At 45.8% G+C, this 27,157-nt stretch overlaps 1 protein-coding gene across 8 annotated transcripts; it reads right to left on the bottom strand.

Moving 5' to 3' along the window:
• Positions 1-125: 125 nt before the first annotated feature.
• Positions 126-21,768, bottom strand: PGAP2 (post-GPI attachment to proteins 2). 8 transcript variants are annotated; one of them, XM_023539023.2, is made up of 8 exons: positions 21,423-21,768; positions 18,430-18,604; positions 9,017-9,030; positions 6,059-6,227; positions 2,087-2,339; positions 1,849-1,955; positions 1,340-1,448; positions 126-1,138 (listed from the first exon to the last, which is right to left on the bottom strand). In XM_023539023.2, the coding sequence occupies exons 1-8, from the start codon at positions 21,668-21,670 to the stop codon at positions 1,008-1,010; spliced, it is 1,206 nt and encodes a 401-aa protein (XP_023394791.2). In that variant the 5' UTR covers positions 21,671-21,768; the 3' UTR covers positions 126-1,007. The 8 variants fall into 8 exon arrangements, with proteins under 8 accessions (XP_023394791.2, XP_023394782.2, XP_023394780.2 ...); XM_023539014.2 differs by lacking the exons at positions 6,059-6,227; positions 9,017-9,030 and having other exon boundaries at positions 1,861-1,955; XM_023539012.2 differs by lacking the exons at positions 6,059-6,227; positions 9,017-9,030.
• Between the last annotated feature and the right edge of the window lie 5,389 nt (positions 21,769-27,157).

Genomic DNA, 27,157 nt, shown 5'->3' on the forward strand with positions numbered 1-27,157 from the left:
GGAGTGCCACTTGGAATCATACCCTGCCGTGGACTTATTCCCTCCATCCTGGAGCCTATCCCTCACCTCAGTTCCTATCAAACAAAAAGAGACCAGCCCCAAGGACTAGCAGGCCTAATCCATACTGTTTGCAAAAAAATATTTATTTTCTTTGAAATAAACTGTACAACCAGAAGAGCTCAGGGCCTGGGGCACAGAGAGGATGGGGGGACACCAGGGAGCCCATTTTAGAGTAGGAATCTGTGTTTTTGACAACTCCACCCACACCTTTGCAAAGAAGGAAGAGTGTAAGCCAGAAATTTCAGAGGGGAAGGGAAATTACATGCTGTGCTGGGTTCCTTTTTTGGAGCGGGTCATCCACTCAGATATGGATTACCACCTCTATCAGGTGATATCAAAACCACAGACTGGAATGGTCCTTGGAAATCATGTAGCCCACCCCACTCCCCATTATACACATGGACACACTGAGGCTCAGGTAGGGAAGGGCACACACCGAAGAGGTGAAGTCAGGACTAGAACACCTGGGCAAACTTAGCAGGGGACTGTGGCCGTAGGTCTGGATATGCACAGTAGATCTTAAGACATGTCAAGTGGATGACCCCATGGAGATAAAAGACTGGATTTCAGGTAGTGGCCCCTGCTCCATGGTCCCTAACCTTAGAGGTGGCTCTGTAAGGGTCAAAAACTAGGATGTGGTTGTGAACATCAGGACTTTTCTTTTTTAGCACCAGAAGGTGGAGCTCTCCTACCACACAGCTTCTTGAGGTCTCTCGGGCAGGGGTGATGCTGCTTAAAGGCCCGCTGCCCATATGGGAGGTGGGGGAAAGAAGCCAGCAGGGCTGGGGTAAAGCCTTCTCCTATGCCCTTCCTCCCTCCACCCCACCCCACCTCATCTCGGCTTCAGTAGGGCCCAAAGAGGACACAAGTAGGGAAGGCCAGCATGTCATCTTGTTCCTTGTTTCTGGGCAGTGGGCCTCCTCTTCCCCAGCAGGAGAGAGAGGGGTTCAGAATCGCTTTTCTTCAGGCTGGGAGGTAATGACCAGCTCCTTGTTCCCGAAGTCCCACCAGGCAGTCATGTGGAATGCCATGTTGGTTAGGACAACAGTGTACTCCAGGATGGCGAAGATTGTGTATACTGTCGTGAGGACACAGGAAACGGCATGGTGACTCTGCCACACCCTCAGGGGCTTCTTGATAAATCACTATACCACTAGACCGCCACAGGGAACACGATAGCAGTCAGCTCCCAAGACTACTGCCATATTGCACACCATGGAAAACAGCACAACTGCCCCACAGCCATTATGACCACCTATGGATCCCAGTCTGGCCTCACCTCCAGCCTCACAATACATGTTGTGCCGAAAGTAGACTGCCAGTGCAGAGAAGAAGGCGATGAAGTTGATGATGAAGAGCCTCTGTTTCCAGCTGTAGGATTTTCGCTCCTAGGGGATGGGCTGTCTGATGACCCTGCAGTTTGCTGGGTATGTGTGGGCAGCCTCCCGCTTTGGCCCAGGCTCCTAAGGACTGGGCCTTGCCTCCCTTGGTTCCCGACTAGTGGTCATGGGAGGGGACACAGGCAGGGGCAGCAGGTATAATGGAGATGTTCATTCTACCCCCATTGGAGCCCCCATATATATTTTATTCTCCAGTCCCCCATACTACCCAAACCCGGTCCTACACTCAGACAAATCACCTTGTTCCCAACCCCTAACCCCAACACCAGCACCCATCAGGGTTCCCATTAGGACTCCAGTTCCCACCTCACCGTTACCACATCCTGAGGACAGGTGTCCTCGCTTTTCTCCTGGGCCGCCTGGAGCCCCACTAGGGGTAGATCCGTACCTCCTGACTTACTTTGTGCTTCTTGGTCAGCCGCCAGAGAATGCAGGTAAGGAGCATATAACTGAGGGATGAAGCGATGAACACAATGAAAGCATTCTCATGGATGGCTGATGAGAGAGAGGAGGGTTGGGAGCACACATTACAGGGAGCACCCAAACCCCAGTGTAGGGTGAGGGGAGGGGCAGGGGGCACACCCTCCCTGAGCCCTTCCCCACTCCTTCGTGATCCAGGCACCCACTGAAGTCCTCGGAGGATGAGACGTAGGTGAGCACCAGCAGCGCGAGGTTCTCAATGACGTTGAGGCTGAAGTTGAGCCGGCAAAGTGGGCGGTAGCCAGGGCAAGAGCAAGCACAGCTGAGGTAGTGGTTCCAGTAGGCGAAGGCCACCAAGAAGCGGGGTGCTGAGTGCAGGCCAATGCAGAAGCGCCATACGTAGCGCTGAGGAACCTCCCCGCCGATGGCAGAGCTCACCGATGGCAGGTAATTGGGTACCTGGAGAATTGTTATCTGATCTGTCTAGGTGCAGCCTCCACCAGCCCTGCCCATCTGGAGGGCCTGCTCTCCACCTATCAAGATAGCTCTCATCCCCCAAGCTCTGCTCCAGCCCAACCCCTTCCAAGAAGTCCTCATTCAGGCTCCCACAGAGCTCTCCCAGGAAACCTTCCCATTCAAGTCCTGGGCACAATATCCTCTGTTTTCATTCCACAGCCAGCCTGAGATTTGTGTAGGGCCATGGTGGAGCCTTTTCCATCTCCCCTGAAACTGGAACCTACACATGGCTGGGTATCCATGCAGCCAGGTTCAGGTGCTCCCTGAACCCACAGTGCAGGGCTTTGCCACCAAGAAGGGCCTGTAAGAGGTAGGACCTCTGATTCCGTTATGGGGGCAAGGATGAGCCACAGACCATCTGAGTGAGCTTCCTTGTAACAATGCTAGATTCACTGCCCAGCTGAACTCTTCCTCTGGTTGCTCCCAGCTCCACTTATTCCTCTGGACAGGTGTGCCAAGGTGGCAGGAGGTACTGTGAAATCCTGAAGGAGATGGGCTAGATGGCACCCTCCAACTTGATCATGTTTAGGAAAGAGGGTGCTCCCAGCCTGGTGTAGTCTAAGAAAATGACCCTGTTCCTGTGCACCTCCCCTACCCACCTTTCTCAATGCCTGCAATTCTTCATTCCTTAAGGGTAAGGAAGGAGAAAGAGTTAATAATCACACAGCTAAAAGAATTGGTGTGTTGCCTGTATGGGGAGAGAGGAGTTCATATGGGGATAGGGAAGCCAGGGATGGGAGGAGAATTCCTTAGACTCCAGGGCCTAGAACAGTGCTTCTCAAACTTTCCTGTGCATACTACTCACCTGTGGATTGTGTTTAAATCAGGGTCTGGAGTGCAACCTGAGAATCTGCATTTCTGAACGATTCCAGGGCTGTAGAAGCTGCCAGTCCATAGCCCATAATTTCCATGGACTTTTTTAGACCCTTAGCAAGGGCCAGGCAATGCCAGAGCCCAACAAGGGAACAACGCAGCTCTGACTATGGAGAGACCAGCCTTCAGACATGGAATTCTGGAAGATTCCTTCCTTTCTCCCACTGGAGTGCTGAATGGGTACCTGGAGTCTCTGAGGAGGTGGGCAATGCTAATGCAGCTCATGGGGCAGGAGGGACCTCGGCAAGGACTAGCTAGGCGTTCTAGCCTCCACAAAAAAGGTGTATTCCCCTCAGCACTGTCAGAAGCAGCTACCTGCAGAGCTCATGGAGAAGGGATGCTACTCTCAAGACCATGGCTTGAGATACCATGGCTTGAGACCAGACTCAGAATGTTACTGAGTTATCAGTAAAGAAGCAGCATGGAGGCTTTGGAGCTATACAAATCTGAGTCTGCGTTCCAGCTCTGCGTTTGTTAGCTGGATTACCTTGAGCAAGTCACTTCACCTCTCTGAGCTTCAGATTTCCTCATTGGTAAAACAGGGATAACATCGCCTACTTTGCAGAATGATTGTAAACACAAATATAACAAATGTAAAGCATCTGGCATTGTCTGGCAGAGGGGGTATAAGGAGCGGTGGCTTTCAGAAGACAAACTTCCCCGAACAGATACATGGCCACTGAATATGGGAAGGCCTGCATCTGGGTCAGGACTATATATTTGTCTGATACTTGTGAGCCACCCAAGCCTCCTCACTTGGTTTTTTGCCTCTCTGGTTCCCTGACTGGGGTTAGTGGGAATGTCCCCTTCACTCCATGAAATGTTCATTCTGAAAATCCCCGCCCCAATTTTGACTACTTTAAAGGGAACGGGGCAGTATCTAAAGCTTGGCTGGGAAAGCCCAGATCATTAAAGGGCCCAGAGCTCTGACAGATGCTGGGGAACAGTTAATGGGTAGAAATGGCACAGAGGTGGCAGGAGGCCTCGGGAGGAAGACAGAGTTAAGGCCCTGTGACTACCAGTCCTGTCCTCACAAGCTTCTCTCAGATTAGGGGTAGGAGTGGGATTCCACAAGCTGGGATTGATCTCCTATCTCTCCCACACACAGACACACACACACACATCCATAATCAGGTACAGATAATCACATGTTCTCCACTCCCATCCCCAGCACACAAATTCCCCACTCACCAACTGTGCCAGGAACAAGCAACATCAGGAGCTATCAGAGACCACCAGGTATACAGCTCACCCAAGCCTCCCCATGAGCCCAAAGCTAAGGGGATTGACAGATGAGTACATAATTCCTTTCCAAAGAATAGAAACCCTTTGGCCTGGGGGACATGGTTCAGTAGTCCTGTGTGCAAGGCAGTATAAAGAGAGAGAGTAAAAAAAAAATCCCTTCCCCATCACATTGTTGTGTGTCTTTGAATCAATTCCAACTCATAGCGACCCTATAGGACAGAGTAGAATTGCCTCATTGGGTTTCCTAGGCTAAAATCTTTACGAAAGCAGATCACCAGGTCTTTTCTCCCACAGAGTGGCTGGTGGGTTCAAACCACCAACCTTTCGGTTAATAGCTGAGCACTTAACCACTGCACCACCAGGGCTCCTTTCCCCCATGACAGCACATTAGATATTGATTCCATTGGCCTCGGACAAAAATCTCCCCAAGTTATGAATGACTTCTCTATCTTACTGCCCCACTGGCTACCAATTGGACAAAAATCTCCAATTCCTGTTAGTTCTACTGCTACTCCTCTCTGACTCCATCACCTCTTCTCTATGTTTACAGTCCCCATCTTAGCTCTGCTCTCCCCAATAGCCTGAGCTACTGCATGAACCTCCTCACTGGTCTCCCTACCTCTACCCTTGCCCCTACCCTTAAATCTATTCTCTACTCAGGAGCTAGAATGATCTTCTGAAGCACAAATCCGATCAGGTCCCTTTCCTGTTTGGCATATTCATGGCTCCCCACAGTCTTCTGAATAAAGTCTGAAGTCATCAGCCTGGCATTCATTAGAACCTTCTTCACCCCCATAGCAACAATGCCCCCTCCTCCAGGAAGGAAGTCTTTCCCAACATTCAAGTGCCTACTCTGGGCCCCACAGTCCCTGTACTCCCTTTTAGCACAATAGGAATCCCATTCCACTGTCTGTATCTATGACTGTCACAGGAATGAGATGCTGAGGTCAAGCCCATGGTCAATCCCATGGTTCTGACACAGAACCTCTACTGCTGGGCCCTTAGGAAAGGCCTGGTGGTTTGATCCAGGAGGCAGGAAATCCATCTAGTCTCTGGCTGGCAGAGCCCTTAGTAGACAAAGGTTTTGGGACCTGGGGCTGCCAGGGGGATAAACAAAGCTTAAAGATCCCAGAGCAGGGGTGGGGATCCTCCAAGGTCAGGCCCCCAGACTGGGCTCTAATGCCACCTGTTACTTCTCCTGACCCCTGGCTTCATTTTACCTCCTCAGTCTAGGCTACTTTCCCAGTCTGGTCTTCCTTTTCTCTTATGATCTCTCTTGCCCATTCCCAGTTCTTTCCCCATTACCCCCCACTCTCTGCTCCCTTGCATTCTCTATGATTCTCTTATACTCTTGGAGGACTCTAACTGTACTCTCTGTGAATCTCTCCTCAAAAATGCTCCCTAATTCTAACTCACCCCCCCACCATTCTTTTATCCTTTCCTCCTCTCTGACCCTTCATCTTCCCTCCTCCTTTTTCTGATTCCACCTTATCACCATCTCCTAATGTGGCGCTGACCCAGGTGCTAGGGCGCCTGGCACTCACCCCACAATCAGTGGCCACTGTGTACTCAAAGTGGAACACCAGGGACCAGATGATGCAGAAGAAGAAGCCGAACACGGGGAAAGTGATGACCCACCAGACCATGGCTGTGAAGCGGAGCCGGAACACGGTCCCGTCGGGGTCCAGGGGCTGGGAGGCCGCAGAGAACATCCTGTGGGAAGTGTTGCCCAGGTAGGGCAAGGGATACAACTTGGGGCCTTATAGGATACCTGGGCCTTGGAGAGTGGAGCCTTTTCCAGAGCTGGCTCCTAAGAGAAGAGTCAAGGCAGATAGGATAGAAAGATTATAAGAGAAAAAAGTACAGAAGGGAAGCAGGGACAGTGAGAGATGGAGAGAGACAGACAGGCTAAGCTCTCAGGAGTCCTCTTGGTGCACCGGTCCTGTAGGTCCACCTCTTGAAGAGCCTAGAGAATAGAGGCTCCCAGTAGCCTGGACATGGGAGCTCTGATGGCCCATCTCACTCTCACAACCCTAATACCCTGGTCACACTCTCAGAGTTTGGAAGGTTATTATTCCCATTCCACAGGAGAGTCTGTAGCCCAGAATCATGTGAGGAGCAAACACTAACACTAAGGCCTCTTGCCACCTGACAGCTTAAGGCTCCAGGTTAAGGCTTCCTTCAGGCCAGGTAACCTAGATAAAGAACCTTAGCTCAGACTGGTACAAGCCCTCCCACTAACCTTGTCTGACCACATTCCTGCTCTTCACCCAGGTTCAACTAGGAACAGTGGGAGTGCTCACTTTTAATGGGGCCACAGGCTGCCAGACATCCCACCCATAGGCTCAGAATGATCCAAGCCTCAGGCCAGCAGTAAACTGATCTCAGGATACCTGAGTACCTGCCTGAAAAGACCTGGACCCCTCATCTCCTTCCCCTCTGAGAGGACAATGTTACCCAATGCAAGGGTCGGGGGAATCTGAGGGTTACAGGAAATATCCTCACTCAACTTGCACCTGCTGTGCTGTGCCAGACCCAGGGTAGCCTCTGTCCAGGTCAGACTCTGAGAGCTGGGCTTCTTCCAATCCATTCTCCCTCCAGGCAGAAAACCATCCCCCACACCCCCAACTACCATGAAACATAAACCAACCCCTCATGCTGGTTCCATTCTGGGGGGCAAAGACAGATAGTTTTGAATTAAAAGGCCTAAGACCAAATCTCCCCTTGGGGCTCATACCTCTCTCTACTAAAAGCACCCAGTCTACTAGTCCAGCTCAGGGTCAGGGATCGGGGGTGGTGCCTTAAGCAATACTCACACTGGGTGCTGAAGGATCCGAGGCTTGGCTTGCAGGCTGTAGCTGGACTGAGGCCGTACTCACTGGGGTCCCACCCCTGGCTCTCCAGGGCCTGCCCTCCCGCCCACAAAGCCCAGCTTGCCACGCCTGCCCAGGCACACTGCCTTCCCAAGATCACCAAGGCCATGTCATAAATCCTGGAACGCTCTGCAAAGGTAGAAATGATAGTGGTTAAGAGTTATGTAGGACACTATCAAGAGGAACAATCTATGCGTGACTGGAATTCCAGAACAGGAGGAGACAAGAAATAGCACAGAGAGAATTTTCGAAGAACTGCTGGCAGAAAACTTCCCCATGAAAGACAAGGAGGTTTCCATTCAAGAAGTTCAATGAACCCCATACAGGACAGACTCCAAAGAAAGTCACCAAAACATATCATAATCACACTTTCTAAAACCAAAGACACAGAAAGAATTCTAAGAGATGCTCATGAAATATGAAAGTGACACCAATACGACTAAGCTCTCACTTTTCAGTAGAAACCATGAAGGCAAGGAGGCAATGGGATGACATGTAAAACCCTGAAAGAAAAGAATTGCCAACCAAGAATCATATATCCAGCAAAACTGTCTCTCAAATACGATAGTGAAACTAGGACATTCCCAGATAAACAGAAATTAAGGGAATTTGTAAAACCTGACCAACCTTACAAGATCTGTTAAAGGAAGTCCTCTGGGAAAAAAAAAAAATTTCTTTTTTTTTTCAGACAGAGAACCAACATCAGATAACAGCCTGAGATCAAGACACATGACAAAATCACTCCGATACCAATCCAAACAAAGAACCCTCAAAATTAAAGCTACAAAATCAAAAGCAAAGAAGTTTCCTAAAGGGTGGAAAGAGGGAGTGTGCTGTCACATTATAGGGATGGCAACCAGGGTCACATAACTATGTGCATATAAATTTTTATATGAGAAACTAACTTCAGCTGTAAACTTTCACCTAAATCACAATTAAAAAAAAAAAAACTTATATTCTTAAAATTTGGATTTTCATCAAATGTAACAGAAGAATAAGAAATATCTGCTAATAATATTAAACACTCATATTCAAGCTGGAGTCGAAGCTAATATAGAATACACCTGGGGCAAAAAAGAATGTGGGCTGGGCTAGAATTATGACATTTCCCTTGGACACATTGGTCAAAGCGTTCATCAGTTCCCTAGTGAAAAAAATATTAGAGTTAATATCAGAACCATGTTGTACATAATTCAAGTGTGCTGAATTTTATATGTGCGTATGCACATATGTGTGTGTCCACACTTTAGTTAGCTATAAAGCATATCATTTAACTAAAAATAAAATAAAGGTACAGAACACGAAAGATACAAGGAAGAGAAAGACAAAGAAAAGGCCACATAAACCAGAAACTGCATCAGCCTTAGACTGGAAGAACTAGATGGTGCCCAGCTACCACCAATGACTGCCCTGAGAGGGAACACAACAGAAAATCCCTGATGAGCAGGAGAAAAGTGGGATGCAGACCTTGAATCCTAGTGAAAAGACCAGACTTAATGGTTTGACTGAGACTGGAGGGACTCCAGAGGTCATGGCCCCTGAACTCTCTGTTAGCCCAAAACTAAAACCATTCCTGAAGCCAACTCTTCAGACAAAGATTAGACTGGACTATAAGACATAAAATGATACTGGTGAGGTGTGTGCTTCTTAGCTCGAGTAGACACATGAGACTATGTGGGCAGCTCTTGTCTGGAGGCAGATAAGAAGGCAGAGGGGAACAGGAGCTGGTTGAATGGAAGACACAGAAAATACAGGGTGGAGAGAAGGAGTATGCTGTCACATTGTAGGGAGAGCAACTAGGGTCACATAACAATGTGTGTATAAGTTTTTGAATGAGAAACTGACTTGAATTGTAAATTTTCACTTAAAGCACAATAAAAAAATATAGCTACAAAACTAAAAACAGGGAACTAGAAATATCAATCTGAAATCAATGATGACTTCAAAACAAAAAGAGAGAACGCATGGAGTAGTTATAGAACTTCCATATGGAGAGGAAGTCAAGGTGATATAAAAAAATAACAAGCTATTTTAAACATAGGATGATAAAGGGAAGCCTCACAGTAACCACAAAGAAAATTAACAAAACTACTCACTAAAATAAAGAAGAAAAATACCCAGTAAATGCAGAATCAACAAAAACAAAGGAAGTCAAAAGAGAATCCATGAGCAAAAAGAACTCAGCACAAAAAATGAAGCAGAACAAAGAAACTGTTGGCATCACCAAAAAAAAAAAAAAAAAAAGCATAACAAAACGACAGCAATAAACTCATATCTATCGAGAATCACAGTGAACATAAACAGTTTAAACACACCAGTCAAGAGCAAAGTGACAGAATGGATAAAAAAACATGACCCATCAATATGTTGCCTACAAGAGACACACCTTAGACACAAAGACATAGATTAAGAATCAAAGCATGGAAAAAAAAATACATCAAGCAAACAGTAACCGAAAAAGAGTAGGAGCGGCAACATTAATCTCTGATAAAAATAGACTTTAAATCAAACTCCATCATAAGAGACAAAGACATTATATAATGACGAAGGGATCAATCTACCAAGAAGACATAACCATAACAAATATTTACACACCCAATAACAGAGCTCCAAAATACATAAACTGTAACAGAAACGAAAAGAGAAATAGTTCTACAATAGTAGTAGGAGACTTTAACACACCACTTTAGATGATGGACAGAACAACTAGAAAGAAACTCAACAAAGACATGTTGTTGTTGTTAGGTGCCATCAAGTCATTTCTGACTCATAGCAACCCTATGCACAACAGAACGAAACGCTGCCCAGTCCTGAGCCATCCTTAAAATCATTGTTATCCTCGAGCCCATTGTTGCAGCCACTGTGTCAATTCACCTCATTGAGGGTCTTCCTCTTTTCTGCTGACCCTGTACTCTGCCAAGCACGCTATCCTTCTCCAGAGACTGATCCCTCCTGACAACGTGTCCAAAGTATGTAAGACGCAGTCTCGCCATCCTTGGGTCTAAGGATCATTCTGGTTGTACTTCTTCTGAGACAGATTTGTTCATTCTTCTGGCAGTCCATGGTATATTCAATATTCTTTGTCAACACCACAATTCAAAGGCATCAGTTCTTCTTCGGTCTGTCTTATTCACTGTCCAGCTTTCACATGCCTATGATGTGGTTGAAAATAACATGGTTTGGGTTGGGAGCACCTTAGTCTTCAAGGTGACATCTTTGCTCTTCGACACTTCAGAGAGGTCCTTTGCAGCAGATTTGCCCGATGCAATGCGTCTTTTGATTTCTTGACTGCTGCTTCCACGGCTGTTGATTGTGGATCCAAGTAAAATGAAATCCTTGACAACTTCAATCTTTTCTCCATTTATCATGATGTTGCTCATTGGTCCAGTTGTGAGGATTTTTGTTTTCTTTATGTTGAGGTGCAATCCATACTGAAGGCTGTGGTCTTTGATCTTCATTAGTAAGTGCTTCAAGTCCTCTTCACTTTCAGAAAGCAAGGTTGTGTCATCTGTATAATGCAGGTTGTTAATGGGTCTTCCTCCAATCCTGATGCCCCGTTCTTCATATAGTCCAGCTTCTCAGATTATTTGCTCAGCATACACATTGAATAGGTATGGTGAAAGAATACAACCCTGACGCACACCTTTCCTGACTTTAAACCATGCAGTATCCCCTTGTTCTGTCCGAACAACCGCCTCTTGATCTATGTAAAGTTTCCTCATGAGCACAATTAAGTGTTCTGGAATTCCCATTCTTCGCAACGTTATCCATAATTTTTTATGATCCACACAGTCGAATGCCTTTGCATAGTCAATAAAACACAGGTAAACATCCTTCTGGTATTCTCTGCTTTCAGCCAGGATCCATCTGACATCAGCAATGATATCCCTGGTTCCATGTCCTTTTCTGAAACCGGCCTAAATTTCTGGCTGTTCCCTGTCGATATACTGCTGCAGCGGTTTTTGAATGATCTTCAGCAGAATTTTGCTTGTGTGTGATATTAATGATTTCGTTCTATAATTTCCACATTCGGTTGGATCACCTTTCTTGGGAATAGGCATAAATACGGATCTCTTCCAGTCAGTTGGCCAGGAAGCTGTCTTCCATATTTCTTGGCATAGATGAGTGAGTACCTCTAGCGCTGCATCTGTTTGTTGAAACATCTCAATTGATATTCCATCAATTCCTGGAGCCTTGTTTTTCGCCAATGCCTTCAGAGCAGCTTTGACTTCTTCCTTCAGTACCATTGGTTCCTGATTATATGCTACCTCTTGAAATGGTTGAACATCAACTAATTCTTTTTGGTATAATGACTCTGTGTATTCCTTCCATCTTCTTTTGATTCTTCCTGTGTCATTTAATATTTTCCCCATAGAATCCTACGCTATTACAACTCGAGGCTTGAATTTTTTCTTCAGTTCTTTCAGCTTGAGAAACGCTAAGTGTGTTCTTCCCTTTTGGTTTTCCATTTCCAGCTCTTTGCACATGTCCTTATAATTCTTTACTTTGTCTTCTCGAAAGGCCCTTTGAAATCTTTTGTTCAGTTCTTTTACTTCATCAATTCTTCCTTTTGCTTTACTGGCTCGACACTCAAGAGCAAGTTTCAGAGTCTCCTCTGACATCCATCTTGGTCTTTTCTTTCTTTCCTGTCTTTTCAGTGACCTCTTGCTTTCTTCACGTATGATGTCCTTAATGTAATTTCACAACTCATCTGGTCTTCTGTCACTAGTGTTCAATGCATCAAATCTATTCTTGAGATGGTCTCTAAATTCAGGTGGGATATACTCAAGGTCATATTTTGGCTCTAAAGATCTAGGAGATCTAAATAACATGATCAACCACCTTGACCTCATAGACATATACAAGCACTCCACCCAAAGGCAGCACAGTACATATTTTTCTTCAGAGCACATGGATTACTCTCTAGAATAGACAATATCCTAGGCCACAAAGCAAGCCTCAATAAATTAAAAACATTGAAATAATACAAAGCATCTTCTCAGATCACAATGCTATAATATTAAAAATCAATACCAGGAAGAACATGAAAAAAATTAAATACTTGGAAACTGAACAACACCATGCTTAAAAACCACTGGGTGGTAGAAGAAATTAAAAATGAAATTAAAATACTCTTAGAATCAGAAAAGAATGAAAACACAACATACCAAAACCTTGGGGACACAGCAAAAGCAGTGCTCAGAGGTCAATGTGTAGCAATAAACACACACATCAAAAACGAAGAGCACAAATCAATACCTTAACCCCAAAACTCAAACAAATAGGAAAAGAGCAGCAAAAGAAGCCCATAGCCACCAGAAGGAAATAATCAAGATTAGAGCAGAAATAAAAGGAACAGAAAAACAACCGAAACAATCAACAAGACTAGAAGCTGGTTCTTTGAAAGAATCAATAAAATCAACAAACCACTGGCCAAGCTGACAAAAGAAAAAAAGAAGATGTGAATAACCCAAATAAGAAATAAGATGGGTGACATTACAACAGAACCACTGAAATAAAAAGGATCATAACAAAATACTACCAAAAATTATACTCCAACAAATTTGAAAACCTGGAGGAAATTGACAAATTCCTACAAACACACTGCCTACCTAAACTAATACAAACTGAGGTAGAAAATCTGGACAGACTCATAACAAAAGAAAAAACTGAAGAGGTCATTTAAAAAACTACCAACAACAACAACAAAACCCCTTCCTGATAAAAGCTCTCACCAAAATAGGAATAGAAGGGAAATTCCTCAACATAGGTAAGGACACAGATACAAAACCAATAGCCAACATTATTCTTAATGGAGAAAGACTGAAAGCACTTCCCCTGAGGATGGGAACTAGACAAGGATGCTCTTTATCACCACTTTTTATTCAACATTGTACTGGAAATTCTAGCTAGAGCAATAAGACAAGAAAGGGAAATAAAGGGCATCCAAGTTGGTAAGGAAGAAGTAAAGCTATCCCTATTCACGGACAATATGATCCTATACACAGAAAACTCCAGAATATCCACAAGAAGTCTATTGGAACTAATAGAATGATTCATCAAAGTGGCAGGGTACGAGATTAACAGTTGGATTCCACTACCCTGATAAAGAGAACTTCAAAAAGGAAATCAGGAAAACAATACCATTTACAATTACCCCCCCCAAAAGATAAAATACTTAGGAATAAATCTAACAAGGGACATAAAAGACTTATACAAAGAAAATGACAAAGCATTACAGTAAGGAACCGAAAGAGACCCTTATAAATGGGAAAACATACCATGCTCATGAACAGGAAGATTTAACATTGTGAAAATGTCAATACTACCCAAAGCGAGCTATAGATACAATGCAATCTCGATCCAAATTCCAACAACATTCTTCAACGAGATGAAAAAGTAATCGCCAACTTTACATGGAAAAGAAAGAACCTCCAGATAAGTAAAGCATCACTGAAAAAGAAGAACAAAATAGGAGGCCTCACACTTCCCAATCTCAGAACCTACTGTAGAGCCATGGTAGTCAAAAGAGCCTGGTACTGGCACAATGTCAGACACACAGACCAATGGAACAGAATTGAGAAGTCAGAAGTGAATTCACCTACCAATGGATACCTGATCTTCGACGATGGGTAGAAGTCTATTAAACGGGGAAGAGATAGTCTTTTCAAAAAACGGTGCTGGCAAAACTGGATATCCATTTGCAGAAAAATGAAACAGGGTCCATACCTCATACCATATACAAAAACTAACTCAAAATAGATCGAAGACCTAAATGTAAAACATAAAACTATAGAGATTATTAAAGAAAACATAGTGACAATAGTAGTGCCCTAATTTATACCCTAAATAGAATATCAAGCCTAACTAAAAATGCACAAACTCCAGAAGATAAACTAGATGACTGGAACATCCTAAACATTAAATACATATGCTCATCAAAAGACTTAATTAAGAGCCTGGGAAAAAAATCTTTGGCAATGACATATCTGACAAAGGACTAATCTATAAAATACATAGAAAACTTCAACAACAAAAAGACAGACAACCCAGTCATAAAATGGCCAAAGGACATGAACAGACACTTCACCAAAGAGGACATTCAGGCAGCCAACAAATACATGAAAAGATTCTCGCTATCATTCACCATTAGCCCATTGCCATTGAGTTGATTCCGACCCATGGCAACCCTATAGGACAGAGTAGAACTGCCCCACAGGGTTTCTAAGGAGCAGGTGGTGGATTCTAACTGCCAGCCTTTTGGTTAGCAGCTGAGCTGTTAACCACTGAGCCACCAGGGCTTCATCACTCACCGTTAGAGAAATGCAAATCAAAACCACAATGAGATACCACCTCACCCCTGCAAGAATGACACTGACCAAAAAACAAAACAATAAATGCTGGTGAGGTTGTGGGGAAATTACGACTCTCATACACTGCTGGCAGGAATGTAAAATGGTACAACTACTATGGAAAACTATACAGCGCCTCCTTAATAAGCTAGAAATAGAAATACCGTATGATCCAGCATCCCATTCCTAGGAATATATCCTAGAGACATAAAAGCCATCACACGAATAGACATATGCATACCCAAGCTTACTGAAGCATTATTCACAATAGCAAAAAGATGGAAGCAACCTAGGTGCCCATCAACAGATGAATGGATAAACTATGGTACATACATACAATGGAAAACCACACAATGACAAAGAACAATGATGAACCCGCGAAACATCTCACAACATGGATGAATCTGGACGGCATTATAATTATGCTGAATGAAATAAACCAAAAAAACAAAACAAAACCCAGTGCCGTTGAGTCGATTCCGACTCATAGCGACCCTATAGGACAGAGTAGAACTGCCCCATAGAGTTTCCAAGGAGCGCCTGGAGCATTCCAACTGCTGACCCTTTGGTTAGCAGCTGTAGTACTTAACCACTACACCACCAGGGTTTCCTGAATGAAATAAGACAATCACAAATGGCCAAATATTATATGAGACTACTATTATAAAAACTCAAAAGAAGGTTTACATGCAGAAAGAAACAATCTTTGAGGCTTGACAAGTGGGGAGGGGAAATCATTAGATAGTAGACATTTGTTGACTTTGGTGAAGGGAAAGGCAATACACAATACAGGGGAAATCAGCACAACATGACTAAGGCAAAGGAAGCCACCGAGAGACAGAAAAACTGGCCCCTTTTTGTTGGAGCAGGACAGTATGTTTGTTGGGCCCCACTAGACAACTGAGTAATCCTGTGACAGTGGAATCAGGATCCAAAAAAGATCTAGATGGGCCTGGATACGAGGTGTCAGTGTCCACCCTGTGTAGAAACAGCTAATGGCAGCTCAACACGTATTAACGGAGGTCTAACTAACGCAAACCGTTAACATGTCTGGCTGCTAATTGAAAGGCTGGAGGCTTGAGTCGACCTAGAAGTGCCTCAAAAGATCTACTTCCAAAAGATCATGGCCATTGAAAACCTCATACTCTGCAACTCATGGGAGTCCCCATGAGTAGGAATCGACCTGCCCGCAACTGGTTTATTGGTGGTGAACAGTCTGAAACAGGAAGGGCACCAACCTGTTCTCACTGTACTGCCAGGCCACATGGAGTTCTACGCCCAGATCAAGGAGAGAGGACAGCGACCAGCTGGGCCAAGTCCAGGGTAACAGCAGGAAGGAGCCTGAAGACCATGTCCTGTGATGGTTGCCTAAAAGGACTGGATATGTGTTACCTAAGAAGAGTAGACTCAGAAACCTCCTTTACTGTCTTCCTGTCTCTGCAGGGCTGGCCTGAAGTCAGGAGGGGAGAGTAGCTTCATAGCCCCAGATGCAGAACCAGTACCAGAGAGTCACAGAAGGAAGGTGTACGCTCACTTTAAGAAATGGCTTGCTAACTGTTAGTTAAGTCTCCTTGGAAATAAGCCACCTGGGGAAAAAAGACGCTCCCCATCACTGGGTGCAAGCAGAAGCAAAGTCATCTAATCATAGGTGAGTGACACTAGGTTACTTCTTTTATTTCTAGGGTCAGCCACTTTTGGGATATTCTGGGTGAGAAAGTCAGGGCATATATGAAAATTCCCATGTGGATCCAACAGGGTGGTCCTAGGGAATGTGGACAAAAGGCCTCTAGGGTTGTATGTCTGGGCCTAGTCCTGGGGCCAGGTACCCCTCCAGCAACTACATATACCTTAGTTCCTTAACTGGTGTGCCAGTTGTGCTAAGGTTATTTATGCCATAAACCCCATAAGGGGCAGAGCAGCTCTGTTTAACTCCATATGCCATGCACATATTATAATTTTCTGTGTGCACTAAGACTATGGAGTCCTGGTGGCAATCGAACCCATCAGCTGCTCCACAGGAGAAAGATGTGGAAACCCTACCGGGCAGTTCTACTATGTCCTACAGGGTTGCTCTGAGTTGGAATCAACTCAGTGGTAGTGGGTTTTGGGATTAAAACTGCCTTACACATACCTTCCCTTTCCCAGGGCACTGAGCTGGGATCCTATCCATTTACTCAACAAGTTAGTTCTGACTCAGGTGCAGTACCCACCATCAGGGAGCTCCTTAGTGGGGAAGCCAGACACAAATACAATGTGATGGACCTGTGTGAGAGATAACACAAGAAACTGTGTTATCTGTGACACCTAGAGGAGAGTGATTAAGTTTGATCTAAGGAGGCTAGAGAAGGCTTTTTGGAGAACTTTGCAGGATGAATAGGAGTTGGCCAGGGTGATGGAAACATTTGGTTCATTTATCTGAGATGAGAGCTAGGTCAAGGAAGGCTGTTAGATAAATTCTTTCTGATTATCCCCCTCATATCAGCTGGTCACCCCCTTTTCTTCCAGTCCTATTCCTTCTGACAGCTTCCAGGTCCGGGGCCCCTCACACCTGCTGGCCACAGCTCAAGGCCCACTTCTACCCAGTGACAAATCAGGAGGGGAAACCTCAAGTCATATAAACAAAAGAAATGGGCCTCCACCCCATACTCCCTACCAGATCCTACTGTTAGTCCTTGTTCTTTAAAGGAAGGTGGGGAACCCAGCTGGCTGGGGGCCTTCGGAGCTCTTTCTGAGGCTAGTGCAAGGTTCCACACCTGGGCCCTGCTTCTTCGACTCCATCTTGAGCCCCTAGGGTAACATCATCTCCTGCCCTGCCTTCCAACCTGATAATCTCCTTTTCCTCCTCCTCTTTTTGCTCCTTATCCTTCATACTCCCCAAACTACTTTCCCATCCTCCCTTTACCTGGAGCTCTACGCTACCTCTGGGAAGGAGCAAGGTAGGAATTATCAGCCCCATTTTGGACATGAAGAAACTAAGGCCCAGTCTCTGTGTCTCAGGTCATACAAAGAGTCAGTAGATGAGCTAGGAGTAGAACAGAGGTCAACCCAAGTTTCATCCCATTTACTCCAAGATCCTACAGAGAGAGAACTCACATCTTTGTTCCTAGCCCAGGACCCCATACCCCTGTCTAGAGGGTACCTAGCCACCTATGGAACCTTAGAGGGCATAGGGCCCACCCTAGAACACACATATACATACATAATCAGGACCCCATCCAGACAAACACAGATATAGTCTCTCACACACATACCATACACAAAGTCATTAAATACAGTCATGTCCCTCACAGTTACACTCATATTTACAGAATCGCATTCCCTAGAGATAGGCACAAGCCCACAAAGCCACACTAAGGGGCCCAAAGTTCCCTCTAGCCTAGTCCTATTCTCTCTCCACTCCCCCACCACCCAGAAAACCCTGAGGTTCCTGAATCTGCCCCAGTGGGAAGTATGGATTAAGCTCTGAGTTCCACAGATGCCCAACTTCAGTGACCCCAGCCCCTGGTGGCCTCCATGGAAGGTGGAGGGAAGCCAATCCTTAAGACCTCAGCTTGCAGGCATCCCCCCAGCACCCAGTATGTTTGTTAGGTCCCAGTGGAGAGGTGGCTAATCCTACGAAAAAAGAATCAGGATCCAAAAAATGATCTAGGTGAGCCTCAGTGTGAGGTATCAGTGTCCCCTAAGCCCTACCCCACAGTGTGTGGCCGTTGTCTCCTTGAAGTGGAAGAGCAGGGACCAGAGGATGCAGAAGAGGAAGGCGACAAGTGGACAGCAGACCGTGACCAGGGCCACCAGGGTGAAGCGGAGCCGGACAAGGGTCCCATCCCGGTCCAGTGGCAGTGCGACCTGGTACATCTTGTCAGACCTGGGAACGGAGTGGCATGCTGTCAGCGCCCCAGGGTTGGGGCTCAGTGGTGAAGCCAGCTCCTGTGCTTGGTCCTAAGCTCGGTTGTGCTATAGGGTGGGGAATATGAGGAAGAGGCCACTTAGTCCTGGAGACAGCTCCTGACCTAGATGAGGAAGACTGACTTGGAATCCCAAAAGAACATTCACCCTCAGTTTCACAGGGAAGAAAATGGACCAAATCTGTGCTAGGAAGAAGTCTGAACAGATTGGCAGACCTTCTCCTTACCCCTATGCCTGCCTTGACAGGCCTAGGACTATAGGAGCTGGTTTAACTAGTCTCTTCTTAATTTAGAAATCAACCCTAAAACCTACCTGTGGACAGAATGGTCCATCTCTTCCCCCAGGTCTTTGAGCCTCAGGCCTGCCTTCCAGGTTTCAGGGCCTCTCATCAGCTCTTAGCACTTCACCCACTGGCCCATAGCCCTCTGCACCTTCAGTCCCTATCCAGGCTCCATGTGCTCTGGGTGTGTCTGCACCACAGTCCACAGCAGCAGGGGCTCCATGGAAGATGATAGAAGCTCAACTCCCTGTCTGTCCCTGCCTGCTGCCTCACGTGCTCTGAGGGTGAAAGGCTTTGCAGAATCAGGCCTGGCACTAGCCTCAGCTTGCTGTTGGCTGAGGAGAGCTGCTTGGTCAGCTTCTGGATGCTTCCTGACACCTAGGACCTGTTCACCACCCTCCCAAGACCAACTGAGGGTTCCTGAGGACTGTGACTGCCCCATCAGACAAGGACATCTAAGGTCAGGAACTACAGTAGCTGAGTATACACCAATAATCCTAGCCCATTCCCCTCTCAGTGAACAGGAGGGGCAGTTGAGGCCAACAGAGGGGCAGCAACGTGATCGGAGCCACAAAGCAAACAGAAGAGCCAGCACTGGGGAGATGGGGGCCCATGAAGCACCACACACTAAAACTCTGGCCTTCCTTGACCCCTCCCTCTCTTGGTCAGGGCCCTGGCAGAAAGGTCAGGTTAAAACTAGGGTGAGGGAGGGAGAAGTACCTATCCATAGGAGGAAGAAAAGTGAAAAACAAATCATATAGATGAGTCAGCTCAGCCTTGCGTCCATTGTAAAGAAACCAAGATGCAGAGAGGGAAAGGCCCTTTCTTCTTCAAAGCTGTATGCTGAGGTGGAGGTAAAGCTATCCCTTGAATTTAGGCTTTTTGTTGCCAGACTAGGCCTGGCTCCATATACACAAAGAACCTAACTTTCTGGCCTCAAGGACCTTGGCAGATCAAGTCCAAATTCTTCCTGGCTACACCCTAGCCTGATTCTCTAGCCCCACCCTCAAGAAGAGCACTGACCTCAAATCAGGTTGGCCTCCTGGCATTCCCTGGCATTCTAGAACAAGCCAGGTGGATATGCCTCTACATTTTCATCCATCTTCTCCCACTCACTTCTCTGTCAGGTGGGATCAGACAGCCTACCCCAATGATTCAAGCTCCTTTCTCCTTTTGGGGGCCAGGGGTCTCCCAGGGGAGCTGGAAGTGGCTCTGGTGACCCTCCCAGATAAACACATTCCATGGATCATCCCCAAATGGACTAAGTCTCTCAGGGTCCTAGAAGGGGAACACTTCCCCCACCCAGACCAAACCCAGATGCGGTTGCAGCATCACAAGTACCCCCTCCCAACATCCCTTCCTGAGGTCAGTGGGCTCCGGATCCCTCCCTTTCAGCTGTATGACCTTGGGCAAGTCACCTAACCACTCTAGGTACAGTTGTACAACATGGGAATCATGTGGTTTAGATTACTTCTAAGAGCCTTTCAACTTGGTCATTCTGGTTTCCCAGATCTCTGGCCAGGGAGCTTACTACCAGAAGGGCAGTTGTTCCATCCCTGGACAGCTCAAACTTCCTCATAGGTACTATTTAGCTGAAAAGTGCTTTCTTAGGAATATGCTTACCTCATCTCCAAAGGTCCCTAGAGATCTTATTGATCTCTAGTGCAAATCCATTCTTACTGAGTGCCTAATGGCTACTAGGAGCCCTGGTGGTATAGTGGTTAAGAACTCAGCTCCTAAATAAAAGGCCAGCATTTAGAGTCTACCAGCCGCTCCCTGGAAACCCTATGGTGCAGTTTCTACTCTGTCCTATAGGGTCACTATGACTCCCCAGCAATGGGTTTGGTTTTTTAATGGCTACTTGTAATGTCTGGTGCAAATGGTTAATGTGCTCAGCTATTAACCAAAAGGTTGGCAGTTTGAGTCCATCCAGAGGAGCTTTGGAAGAAAGTCCTGGCAATCTACTTCCAAAAAATCAGCCAATGAAAACCAGCCATGAGTTGGAGTCCACTGACAGCAACTGGTTACTGAGTATTAGGCACCCCTCTCAGCACTTGATATACATTGTCTCTTTTCTTTCTCATTATGATTCCATAAGTTAGGCACTGTAACCCCTGTATTTCTATTTTACACACGAGGGAACTGAGGCTCAGGGAGGTTAAAGTATCGCTCAAGGTCACAGGCTAGTAATGAGCAGAGCTGGTAATTGAAACCAGTCTGTGAAGTTCCAAGGGCCACCACATCTCTCATCCTCCACACCTAGGAGGCCCTGTGGAGTAAAGAAGCGTAGCTAGAAGAGCTCTATTTCTGCACACCTAGCCGAAGGTGGAGAAGGGGAGAGAAGAAGGAGCTCCTGGGATTCGGCGTGTGTGCGCGAGGGGTACAGGTACCAGGATCTCAGCACTTGGGGCCCGGCTCTGCAGAGGCCGAACCGCGTGGTCGAGCTCCCCTAACTGGGGCTGCCCGCCGATCCAGCGCACCCATCCTCAGTACTCACCCAGGAGGCGTCGGCGAGGAGGCGGTGCCGGTGCAGGCCCGGAGCCGGTAGGGGGGAAGTCGGGGTGTGCAGGGGGAGCCCCAGCCCCACCAGGGGCCAGCGGCGGGGCGGAGCAGTGACGACGGGGGCGGGGCTGGCGTGCTTGGGGCGGAACTTGGGGAGGAAGCGGTGCCCAGATCCTCTGCTGGCCCCTCCCCGCTAACCGGGAGCCAAACCCTGGGCTCTCTCCTTAATCTGTGTCCCTTCATGCCTTGCCTCTCCAACCTCACTAAATGCCGACTGCGTCGGGGCAGCCAGAAAAGCTCCGGACACCTAGGTTTGACACGTTGGACCAACCATCCTGTCACCTTACCTCTCAAATGCGTTCCATTACCTGTTGAAAGAACATAAAATTAACTCAACGGGCACAATTGCTTACTCCCTGGCCCCAGTCTCTCCTGCCCACCTCCATTCTAACCAGATTACTAAGCCCCACCCTTCTGAAACAAAAAGCCAGTTTCGTCCCAGCCTGGGCGCCTGTCTCCAAACTTTGCTCACTAGAGCAGGTTGGGTGCCTTTCAACAAAGGTAACTGCACCTAGCAAGCAGTGAGAACTGGTGAGGCCCACCTACAGGAACGCTGGAACAGAGCTGTTTCTGCCTTTGATCAGGAGAGGGCGCCCTGTCACACAAAGCACATGGAGAAGATTCCGTGCCCTCAGTCCTGGGCCTCTCCCCATCTTGAGACGCCGAATCCCCAGAAACCAGCTCCCAGGGTTCCCTCCCCACCCTGATCCTTCTGGACTTATAAAGGAACTTGAGGGGACCACTGCCTCCCTTCGCAAAGACCATCCTACTCCAACAGGGAAGGAGAGTGAGGGGGCCAGAAATCTTTCCTGCTGGTTGTCAGCACCTGCAGGGGATAGAGGAGTTCTGAGCTAGGCATATTACCATCACATTTGCCCTATTTAAATCCTCACAGTAATAACTAACAGGTTCTGATCCCTTACTATGCCTCAGGCACGTTTCTACTTTTTATATGTTATCTCATTTAATCCTCATAAAAATGCTATAAGGTAGATACTATTAATATTCTCATTTTCTCCATAGAAGACAGAGAAGGTAAATTACATATTCACAGAATAGTAAATGTCATAGTCATAATTCAAGTCGAGCATCTTAATCACTATAATTGCCATTTTGCAGATGGGGAAACAGAGGCTCAAAGTTGTTGATTAACTTGCCAGAGCTCTTTTTCATCTATTCACCTTTTTTTTTTTTTCCTTAGCAACAGCATAAAAGATATTAAGCATTGACTCTATGAGGAACTAAACTCTCCCTTCACAAGCCAGGGGCCAAAAAGGCTTGACGTGCCGTATGCCATGTATCTTAGGGAAGCATGGTTGTTTGTACAGTAGAATTTTATATGTCACAAATGATTCAGAATCATCACTTTCCATTTTCTTTCTTTTGACATGAATTGACTTTGAGGGAAGTTTTGTTTTGTTTTGTTTTTGTTTTTTAAAGCAAAAGCTGCACAATGATCCTTTGGCTTAAGCGAGGAAAAAAAAGTTTGGTACAACTAGATGCTATCAACATCCGTCAGGCACTATGTAAACATGGCCCTTTTTACAAAGCGGAGGACTCAGAAGGTACCAGATGCACAGTCCCATTACAGGCGAGGGAAGGCAGAGATGGGAGGTAGGAGTCTGTACTCCTGGCAGATCATGGGGTTCTGAAGACAGGCCGTGAGCTTTGGAATCAGTCAGGTCTGGGATCTAACTCCAGTCTGTCCCTTTACTGAATGGTGATGTTGGGCATGTTATTTAACCTTGGTTTCCTGAAATGAGATGGTGGTAGCCTGGGTGACAACAGAATCTGTTCGTATTCATTCATTCATTCATGCTTGGAAACTATTTGGGGCCCAAATAGGAAGATTCCATGAATTTCTCAGCTACCTCTGTTCACCCAGCACCCACTAGTACCAAAGCCATGGAACTGCTCTGTTAGGCAATCCTGGAACAGCGAGGCAAGGATAGGAAAGAGAAAGGGACAAGGGGGCAGATTCTTTTTCACATTCTTAGCTTTCAGAAGGCTATGCCTTCACTCTTGTTCATTCACTCAGCCTAGGCCCTCTCTGTGGCAGGCCCTGTGCTGGGCAACGGTGGGGAAACCAGAGATGTCTGATTCGATTCTGACTACAAGGGGCTCCCAATTTGGAAAGCAAGCGTCTTATTCTAAAAACTGCTTTTCTTAACTTTGAATTCTCTCTTGCTCCATCCTTTAAGGTTCTAGGACAAATGGATAATTAGTAAAACTTTACTAAAAGAACTACGTCCAACCAGTTTCAAGAAACTAGACAGGATTTCTGCCTTGGGACTGCATGTCTAGCTCCAACCCAAGGGTACACATCCCTGGCTCTTATTCTCTAAATACCATGTCCTGAGGCTGGGTCCTTTCTCCCTACCTCTAAAGGATCTCCAATGCCTGAACCCTGAGGTGCTCTAATCCTGCCTTTAATTCTCTGGTGGCCTTGGGCAATTCACCATATAGCCCTGAGCCTCAGTTTTCTTATCTGTGGATGGTATTAAGAATATCCAGTACAGGGTTGTTGAAAGAATTAAATGAAGTAATTCAGTGGCATGTCAGGCATATGCAAGCAACTGAGTACAGGATGGTTATTATGACTAGGAATGTAGGCTACAGCCTGAACTCTACTCCTGATGGAGCCTATTCTGAAATGTCTGACCCTGACTGTCACTGACTGTCTGAATCTGATTCCCCCACAGTCAGTTTGAAAGACTATGACCTACCTTGACTTACGTGAAGAAAAGCAGAAGGAAAGAATGAGGTCTTACTATGTGCCAGGGGCTTTACGTACACTCTTTTGATTCTCTTAATGATCTGGTGCAGTAACTCTGATGAAATCCATTTTACGGATAAAGAAGTTAAACATCTAGTTTCACCCAGATTCCGTAGGTGCTCAGTGTTTGCTGAACTGGTGTTTGTCCATTGTCCGAGTAGCTGCTGCTGTTAGGCTTTCTCCTGCCCTCCTGGTTGGTTTGCCTCGTGTCTGGACATACCTCAGGGAGGCCTGTGCCTGAGACAGTATGACCATTTTCCAGCTTCGGCCACAATCACTGCTTTACTCCCCCACCCACAGACACATACCAAACACCCCAAGCAGACAGTTTGTTCACAGGCATGTTCCAGCCTCCAGGATCATAGTGGCAGCATAGAGCTGGGGGACAGCAGAAGAGAAGTGAATGTGGGATATAGTTATCCAGGAAAACTTCCTATAGGAGACCTCCTTCACTGGTTTCTTTGCCCTCATGTCTGTCCACTATCCTTTATATAACAGCGACACTGGTTTTTCTTAAAACATAGATCTGACCATGTCCCACCCTCGCTGCAAATTATTCAGTAACTCTACAGGGCTTTAGGCTCAAGAGTAAATTCCTAGTGTGGTATTCAATATTCTTCATATCTGGCCATCCTCTACTTTAGCAACCACATATTTTACATTGTAGCTACATGCCTCTTTCCGTGAAAGCTTTGCTCAACTTCATCCTTATCTTCCCCTAGATGTCATGTTCTGCCCACTGCCCCACTCCACAGGCAGCATTGAATGGCCTTCCATCATATCTTTATTAGAGCTCTGACAACAATGTAGCAAAATAACTTGTTGCCTATGTATCTCTACCTTCCTGGGAAATCAGTTAGGATGAAATCCTGCCTGTTCTGTTGAATTTCTGGATTTCTCAGTTTAGCTCAGGGCCAGGCACACAGTAGAAGCTCCGAAAATATTTGTTGATTTCAATTGAATTGAACTGGGATTGGAAGGACGGGTAGAATTTAGATGTGTCAAGAAAAGGTCTAGGATTTGCAAGAAAGGCCTTTGAAGAAAGTCTGCTGGGGCGAGGGGAGCATAGGATAGGGGCAGGTAAAGAGGAGGGAATATAAGCAGGTAAATACGGCTAAAGTGTGACTAAAGCTTCAGGGCAAGCTCGGTCCCTGCCTCCTGGGCAGTCTCAGGAAAGTAAATCCTCTTTGACTGAGGAGTAGTAGTTCTTTGTTCTTCCCAGAGATCTTTTTCATGGCAGATAATCCTTCTTAAATGGCTTTAAACTACCCAACCCAAGCTCATCCATCTTGCCCCAGCCCTACTCCACCTCAAACAGTAATTAAATCCTTATTGTTCTATAGCACTTCCTGTGGCTTCCCCATTACTTCTAGGATGAAGTCCCAGTTTGCACTCCTGGAAACACTGAGCTCTTTCCTGATGCCACACCTTTGTTCTCCCTGCTCACGTGACCTGGAATGCTTTCTCTTCTCTGTCTCAGTAAACTCTATCCTTCCTATAAAGATAATGATTAATAGAATAGTTTGGTAAGAATACACATGGTAATTTCTAGGTTAATCACTAAAATATTAGAAAAGGAGAATTTAACTTCCAAACTGGCATAAGGATAAAAATAGAATAATCCAAAAGAATGCAAGAAAGGATAGATACAAATGGCCTTAGTCATTAGAGAAATGCATATCAAAACCACAATGAGATACCTTTTTACCCACTAACTATAATTTTTAAAAAATGGAAAATAAAAAGTGTTGGCAAGGATGTGGAAAAATTGGAACCCTCATATGTTGCTAGTGAGAATGTAAGATGGTGCAGCCACTTTGGAAAATAACCTGGAAGTTCTTAAAAAAAAAATTAAGCATAGAGTTATATGACCCAGCAATTCCATTCCTAGGTATATACCCGAGAAATAAAAACATATGTCCATAAAAAAACTTGTACACAAATGTTCATAGCAGCATTACTCACAATAGACAAAAAGTGGAAACAGCCCATCTGATGAATGGATAAACAAAATATGACATACCCAGCTATATTCGGCTATAAAAAAGAATGAAATACTGATACATGCTACAAGTGTGAACCTTGAGAACATCCTAAGTGAGAGAAGCCAGACACAAAAGGCCACATACCCCTGAAACTATACGCCAGAATTTCCAAGGGCCTGATGGGATGGGTTGTATCTTCCCCCCATGTGGCTAAAACTGGGGTTGATGCTGAATATTGCTGTACTGCCTAGTGTGCAAGATAAAAAAAAAAACAAAAAAACCCACTAATATTGTTCCTATGTAACCCTACCCAATCTGAATGGGAGTGAACTAAGGGGGAAGCACTTGCTAGACTGGTCTTGCTACCAGCAATCTGGACTGGCATAGCAGCTGGGCCTGATGCCCCTTTCCAAGGTGAAAAAGTCTGAGTAAAGATAAAGGTCAAATGAAGGGAAAGAGAAGTAATAGCTGAAGGTAATGTAACGAATAAATGAGTTATGCAGTAGGGGAAATATAACATTATGCTGATACCTCAAGAGAGACTGAGAGCAAGGGAATAATCTCTCAGATAAATTTTATCAGAAGCCAGAAAGGGTGAAGGTAGAGACGACTTTTGGAGAACCTGACCAGATCATATGGACACCTGCAGCAAACCTGAATGGCTGGTACCTGAGAAACCTCATGCTGAGGACTGTTTGCCCTACCGAAAGACTAATTGCTAATACCTGTTTTGGACTTGTAAAATGATTGGGAGGGGAAACATAATCCTTCAAGTATGAAAGGGCCAATGACTAGAAGAGTTAGGAGGTGGCCTGCAGTACAATGAATTGCTCAATATGGCCCTTCTAGCCATAGTTTCTGTGATTCACACACAATGATTGAATGCAACTACGCAATTAAGGTGTATAG

Source organism: Loxodonta africana, chromosome 7 (assembly GCF_030014295.1).
Source record: "Loxodonta africana isolate mLoxAfr1 chromosome 7, mLoxAfr1.hap2, whole genome shotgun sequence".
Classification (NCBI taxonomy): Eukaryota; Metazoa; Chordata; class Mammalia; order Proboscidea; family Elephantidae; genus Loxodonta; species Loxodonta africana.